General features: G+C 52.5%; 1 protein-coding gene across 3 annotated transcripts; it reads left to right on the top strand.

Annotated features, from left to right (window-relative positions):
* Positions 1 to 240: 240 nt before the first annotated feature.
* LRATD1 (LRAT domain containing 1) lies at positions 241 to 4,623 on the top strand. Of its 3 annotated transcripts, none has more exons than XM_070428701.1 (3): positions 241 to 544; positions 1,433 to 2,598; positions 4,403 to 4,623. In XM_070428701.1, the coding sequence occupies exon 2, from the start codon at positions 1,468 to 1,470 to the stop codon at positions 2,344 to 2,346; it is 879 nt and encodes a 292-aa protein (XP_070284802.1). In that variant the 5' UTR covers positions 241 to 544; positions 1,433 to 1,467; the 3' UTR covers positions 2,347 to 2,598; positions 4,403 to 4,623. The 3 variants fall into 3 exon arrangements, with proteins under 3 accessions (XP_070284802.1, XP_070284799.1, XP_070284801.1); XM_070428698.1 differs by having other exon boundaries at positions 241 to 478; XM_070428700.1 differs by having other exon boundaries at positions 241 to 478; positions 1,433 to 2,578.
* Positions 4,624 to 6,995: the final 2,372 nt, after the last annotated feature.

Raw genomic sequence — 6,995 nt, forward strand, 5'->3', positions numbered from 1 at the left:
GTCCCTCGCGCGCTCCCGCAGCGCTCACACCCCCAGCTCCCCGCCCCCGAGTGGCGCGAGCCCGGGTGCGCGGGGGACCGGGCGGGAGGGGCGGAGCGCGCGCTGGAGACCCGCCCCCCACTCCCCGCCCCCTCCCGCGGAGATTGACAGACCTTGGGCACCTGCCCCAACCAATGAGCGCGTCGCAGGGCGGGCCCTGGACCGCAGGGCTCTGGCTACTTAGAGTCGCCGCCTCCGCCGTGGGAAACCAGAATCCAGTCGGGACTGTGCCGGTGGATCGGGCGCCCCAGCCCGGCGACCCGCAGGCGGAGGGGCTCCGTGCCGGGCGCCCCACAGCATCGTTCCGCGCGGGGCAGAGCGGAGCCGCCGCAGCCCCACGCGCCGCCCAGGACCCACTTGCCACCACCGCCTCCGCAGTACCCATGGGGACCAGGAGACTTTAAAGGAGTTTGGGGTTTCGGGAGCAGGGAAATCACGGGTACGGAAAGGCGGCTTTCTTTGCCTTGGAGACGTTTTCTCTTCGATGGTTTGGACCCTGTGCCCGGTAGGAGGGAGAGGGATTGGGGGGCTGAAAGTGGGCTCCCCACACAATCCACACGCACACCCACACCCACACGCGTACACCGCGCTGGCTTCCCCCTTCCTTCCCTTGCCTCTTTGTTCGGTTATTTTAGACAGAGCAGCCTCGCCCTGGCGCAGCGCGATCGACTGTGCTGGGGCGAAGGCGAGAAGTCAGGGGCGGAGTGCACCCGGTGGCCAGATGTGCCCGTGCAGGGGTGCAGTTGCATAGACAGGGTGCGTGCCAGCGTGGGCCTGGGACTGTGTACGGATGTGGGAGTCGGAGTGGGCCATCGTGAAGGTTTGCCTTTGTGTGCTTATGTGGCAACATCGCACCAGGGTCTAGACCCCAAATGTGCAAAATGTTGCTGGTGTGTCAAGGAAGCGCCCAGGAGTCTGTCCCAGTGTCATTGTGCGCTGCGCTGGCAGGGAAGGCGTGCGACCCGGTGCAAAACTGAGCGGTGGGCTGGAGAGGGTGGGGACCGAAATGTGAGCGCAGCTCTAGGGCCTTGGGCGCCCCTTCTCCCTGCCAATGGACCCCTCCGCCCTTTCCTGGGAGTCGGTCTCCCACGCTGCCACAACCCACGCTGTCCTCCCCACCGGGACCCCGCACACCCTCCAGCCAGCCTGCCTTTCTCTCGGGGGACTTGGACCCAGTTCCCGGAAGGAGTCCCGGGCTGTCTGGTGGCGTCCACTCTAGCTCCTCGGCCGGGTGACTTCCGTGCCAGGCCTGCCCCCTGGGGTGACACGGGAGATTCGCAGGGACTAGAGTAAGGTCTCCGGGGTGGGCGGGCAAGTCCCAGGGGCACCACACGTCCTGCGGGGGAGGGGCCGCCTGACTGATCGCGTCTCTGCCTCTCCTCTGGATTCGCAGATCCCCGCTCCTGGCCCTTGCCTTGTGCGTCATTGATGGGCAACCAACTGGACCGCATCACCCACCTCAACTACAGCGAATTGCCCACGGGGGACCCCTCTGGGATCGAGAAGGACGAGCTACGGGTCGGGGTCGCCTACTTCTTCTCGGATGAGGAGGAGGACCTGGACGAGCGCGGCCAGCCGGACAAGTTTGGAGTGAAAGCGCCCCCGGGGTGCACGCCCTGCCCGGAGAGCCCCAGCCGCCACCATCACCACCTGCTGCACCAGCTGGTCCTGAACGAGACTCAGTTCTCCGCCTTTCGGGGCCAGGAATGCATCTTCTCCAAAGTGAGCGGCGGCCCCCAGGGCGCCGACCTGAGCGTCTGCGCCGTCAGCGCGCTGCCTGCGCTCTGCGAGCCGGGCGACCTGCTGGAGCTGCTGTGGCTGCAGCCGGCCCCCGAGCCGCCGGCGCCCGCCCCGCACTGGGCCGTGTACGTGGGCGGCGGGCAGGTCATCCACCTGCACCGGGGCGAGATCCGCCAGGACAGCCTGTACGCGGCGGGCGCGGCCAACGTGGGCCGCGTGGTGACTAGCTGGTACCGCTACCGCCCGCTGCTGGCCGAGCTGGTGGTGCAGAACGCCTGCGGCCACCTGGGCCTCAAGAGCGAGGAGATCTGCTGGACGAACTCGGAGAGCTTCGCCGCCTGGTGCCGCTTCGGCAAGCGGGAGTTCAAGGCCGGGGGCGAGGTGCCGGCCGGCGCGCCGCCGCCGCAGCAGCTGTACTATCTCAAGGTGCACCTGGGCGACAACAAGGTGCACACGGCCCGCTTCCACAGCCTGGAGGACCTCATCCGCGAGAAGCGCCGCATCGACGCCAGCGGCCGCCTGCGGGTGCTCCAGGAGCTCGCCGACCTGGTGGACGACAAGGAGTAGCCTGGGGGTGCCGCCTGCGCCCCCGTCTCCCCGCGCCCGCTTCCTTCCCAGCGCCAGGGCTCCCCAGCCCAGGATCCACCACCTCCGTCCTCTCCTGCATCTGCCGCCGCCGCGGGGGGCCAGCGCCCAAGCGGGCCCCGCGAACCCCTCTAGCAAGTGGCCTGAAGTCTCAGGAACCGGCCACGGGACTGGACTGAACGGACAGCCGCGCGCGGCGGAGACCCCCGTGGCGGTAATCCTGCTGGGAACCCGGTGTGCATTCCCCCTCGCGTTAGAAGGGGGAGAGGGAGGATGGGCAGAGGGGAGCAGGGACTCGCCTGCCCCCAGGAGTCACTGCTCAGAAACGACCTCCCCACCTACTAGTGAGGCACCGTCACCGCCCCCAAAGGCACCGACAGACCTGTCGGAGGCGAGGATGGATCTTTTCAGGGCGCAGTCCACTCCGGTATGGATGTGTCCCCAGATTGCAGGATTTCCAAGAAATCGAGCCTGTCCCTTAAGCACTAGTGAATCATTCCACCACGAGAGAGCACCTCGGGACTCCGGGTCACCCCGAGGCTGCCCGCGACTGTTCCAGCTCTCCGGCCCCCAGGCCTGCTGGTTTTGTGTTCCAGGCTGCGGGCTAAGCTAGACAGTGTTTGTTTCCTATGGTTTCCACCGGGGGAAGCGCACGCCACCCCCTCCCACCCCGCATTCCCTGTGAGGCCCCCCAGCCTGACGGAAGGGAAGCCTTTTCCGGGTCCCCTTCCCGGGAGGGAAATGGCCCAGCTGATTGGGGAGGAGCGCAGGCCCCGGCCCAGGCAAGGAGAGGGGCTCGTGTTGCTCTTCACCCCTCCCTCCTTGGGCTGCATTTCAAAAATCATCCTATTTCTAAAGGGGTTGGAGGAGAAGGAGAAGGAGAGAGAAGACGAGGCAATGTTCCAGAAACCAGCATTATGACAATGCCAGAGCCAGTCTATTTAGTTTGGCTTTTCCTAACATAGAAATCTTAAAAGGTGGGGAAGTGCAAATAAAAAGTTTTAAAAAATGAGGGGGCAGTGCTCCAACTATGTCAACCAAGCATATCGTGTTGATGTTTTTATTGACCATTTTAGCAACATGCTAATAAAATTTCAAATTGAAATTTTTATTTTCATGGCTTTACTCCATGATCGTTTAAATACTGGGGGCCATTAAGAGTGGACTTAGCTACGAGCTTGGCTAGCATTGCCTTTTCACTCTGTTTTTTCTCAAATCCTTTGAGAATTCTGTTTTTGAATATTGTTTCTTTAAACAGCAGCCCGTAGTGCTGGTGGCGTTGCTAATTCATGTGAATGTTGTACTGAATCTCTGCCAGCGAAGGGGTTTCCTGCCTTGGTGGGCCTTGCTAGCAGGTTCCATGACGTTCCTTTTCTAGGTGGTGGAAACCATTACCATCCCACGTTTCCATTTCTGTTTTTCTTCCTCCCTTCCTTAATCTCCTTTTAAAAAATGAATCTAGAGTTAGTGGCTTTTCCCCTTCTCTGTGGTCCGTCCCACAAGTCATTCCTGAAACACCAGAAAGGACTTGTAGGATCTGTACAAACGTGTGTTTTTCAAAAAATTAAGGCTGTCTGAAACCCCTTCCCTGGGCAACAATTTACCACCTTCTCTTCCTGCTCTGCAGCCCAGCCGGGTGGACTATGACTTACTAATTCCGTGTGCGTCAGACATCGACAGCATCTGCGTCCCTTGCCAGGGAACTTGTCAAATAATGGTGTTTAGCTAATCATCGCAAGCAATTGCCTATTGACAGCTGTGATTTAGTTGGACAGCAAATATTATGGCCAAAGCCAGTTTCTTGGCATTTCAAAAATAATGCAATAAACACTAGTCGAGGTTAGCTGAGACTGGAACTGCCTCTTCCGTGGTCAATGATTCATTTCTGTTTTGTGTTTTGGTTTTCATCCTGGAGTCATTCCCCGATCTTGACTCAAAAGGTCAGGTCAATGGACTATGAACTAGAGTATTTTTCTTACAGCTATCGAGTGATTTATTTTTTAAGAAAATGTTTTAAATGCATATGCTTTCCTTTCAGCACATACAATGGCAAAACTTTTGTACTAACGCGCTCACCTTTGCATGTACGGAGAACTGAGAGTCCTCGAGTCCCCTCACTTACGCCTCTCTCAAGTCACAGATGGCAGATCACCAGCCGCGGTCCGTTATTGTGTCTGCACACTCCGCATTCTTTATGTGCCCTCCTACTGTACCTTGGCTCTCTGCTGTATTAAACACCATCCTAAGCAATTGCTCCAACAGGACTCCTTCTTGACATTTTGTCCTCCGGCTGTCACTCAGAGGGTGGGACTTCAGCAAAAGAAATAAATCGGTCTCTATCGCACTAGCACTAAGATTCACTTCCTCTGATAGCACATAATCTGATTTGTCTCTTTTAAAAATATTTTTATTGATTTCAGAGAGGAAGGGAGAGGGAGAGAGAGATAGAAACATCAATGATGAGAGAGAATCATTGATCGGCTGTCTCCTGCATGCCCCCCACTGGGAATTGAACCTGCAACCCGGGCATGTGCCCTTGACTGGAATCAAACATTGGATAGAGCAGTGGATAGAGCCAAACCAGCTAGGGCTGATTTGTCTCTTATGAAGAGGGTCACTCAACAGAGGAATGGTTTATCAGGTCTATACTTGCCGAAACTAGACTGGCAAAAAAAAAAAGAAAGAAAAAAATGGGTTTGGCAGCCAACATAGCATTCAGGCCTATATTGCCTGTTAAGAATTGGGTTGATGATGACACTTCTACAAATTTACAACAGTAACACACTGGTTGCACAGGGAATTTGAAAAGTTTTTAAGGTTTCTCAGATTCCTGTTGAAATAATCATTGATTATCTGTGGGCCAGTGTTAATAACAGCCAGTGTCAGAATAATTCTAATCATAGTGAATCATAGGATAAGATATTATCAAAATATCTAATAACTTTATCCTGAAAAACATGTATATTTTAAGGGTGTTGTTAATGATGGGAGTGAAACCAAGAAGCTAGACATTCCCTTTGAAGGTGGCAGGGGCACACTTAACTTTTATCATAAGTGAATATAATACCACTGGATTTTATCAGGGTTAGAGAAATGAAGCCTGAAGCCCCCTAACATTGAACAGAAGCCAGGCATTTAGTCTGGGTTTTAGTTATCACCAAGCAACAGAACTTCCCAGTAGCTTGGTGATGCGCTGAGTGAGGCTGAGCTGGGGGTTGGTTCTGCCCCCTCTCCTATAAAGACGAAAACTATCCTTACACCTCCACCCTCTCTCCACTTTCAGAGAATGATTCTGAAATAGCAAACTACTAAAAAAAATATTTTTCTCCAAGGACTGCATTGCTACACATTTTGTTATTTTTTTTTTAAATGCTGGGGGGAAGGAGGGTGGCTAAGCATACTTTAAATGAACCAGCCCTGAAATGCTATTATTCCCAAAGTGCATTCCTTTATTTTTAAAAAAGAAATCCCATAGAAGTTACATGTATTGCATTTATTTTTCAAAAAAAATTAAAAGTATATCAATGAGCCAAATATACATATATATATAAAGTTCCTCAATATTTAAAATGGAAGTACCTGTCATGACTGTTTCATTACAAGAAAGAGTGATATAGATTCACTTATGGTTAGAAAGCACGTGTGCCAGATCAGAACATCAAACACAGAAGCAGCCATAAGTTCAAAGATGTTAATCGATGGGATTAGATTTTTTAAAATGTTGATGTTTATCGTCCTCTCTGTGTTTTCTAAAATGAACACTTCTGTTTGAAGAATGATTTTTTTTTTTCCAGAAAAGCATGCTACTGGGGTTTGCAAACTAATGCATTACCTGAATACTTAGTATACCCTAACAGTCTTCACAGATTACCTTTCCGATTACGTTCTCTGTGTGTATTCAACATGCCCTGAGACTTGAGTGTCTGAGTCCTCTTATAAATGGATGGGGTCTAGTTTCACTGCAACTAAATGAATTGCACAAACAAAGCAGAGCAACCTAATTTCCTTTTACCCACGTGGATATCTTCGAAGATTTTGCTTTCTCTTTTTTAAACAGATGAAGAAAATTGGGTTAGGTTTGCCTTTCATAAATGTTTTGCCACCTGCACATAAAGGGTTTGCAGGTGAAAAGTACGGGCTTTCTGGTTTCCAGAAACATCAAGAACTGTGTTTAGGAAATGTCTAAAGCCCAGCTCAATGTCATTGACAATTGTTAACTATCAGCAATCCTATATAATAAAAGGCTAATATGCAAACTGTCCCCTCGACTGGGAGTTCGACCAGGGGGTGGGGCCAACTTCCGCGTCCCCTGCCCTCAAACTGGTCCAGCCCAATCGGCCAGATCAGGGTGGGCCAGCTGGACCCCACACATGCACGAATTTGTGCACTGGGCCTCTAGTGTGTATATATATAATATACGTATATATAGTATATATATAATGTACATATTGCCAATATGTACATATATACTTACATATGTATATATGTGTACGTATATATATATAAAATTTCTAACTACAGCTCATAATTGTGATATCATTCAGAGATACATTTATCTCGATATGTACATGCATGCATACAGACTATTTTAAAACAAAATAGAAAAACAAGAGGCAAGGTTTTAGGGGTCA

This window comes from Myotis yumanensis, unplaced genomic scaffold, assembly GCF_028538775.1.
Source record: "Myotis yumanensis isolate MYYU_CA2020_CCGP unplaced genomic scaffold, mMyoYum1.0.hap1 SCAF_11, whole genome shotgun sequence".
NCBI lineage: Eukaryota > Metazoa > Chordata > Mammalia > Chiroptera > Vespertilionidae > Myotis > Myotis yumanensis.

Coding starts and splice junctions, on each gene's coding strand:
- LRATD1 (XM_070428701.1), top strand. CDS start 1,468: ATGGGCAACCAACTGGACCGCATCACCCACCTCAACTACAGCGAATTG.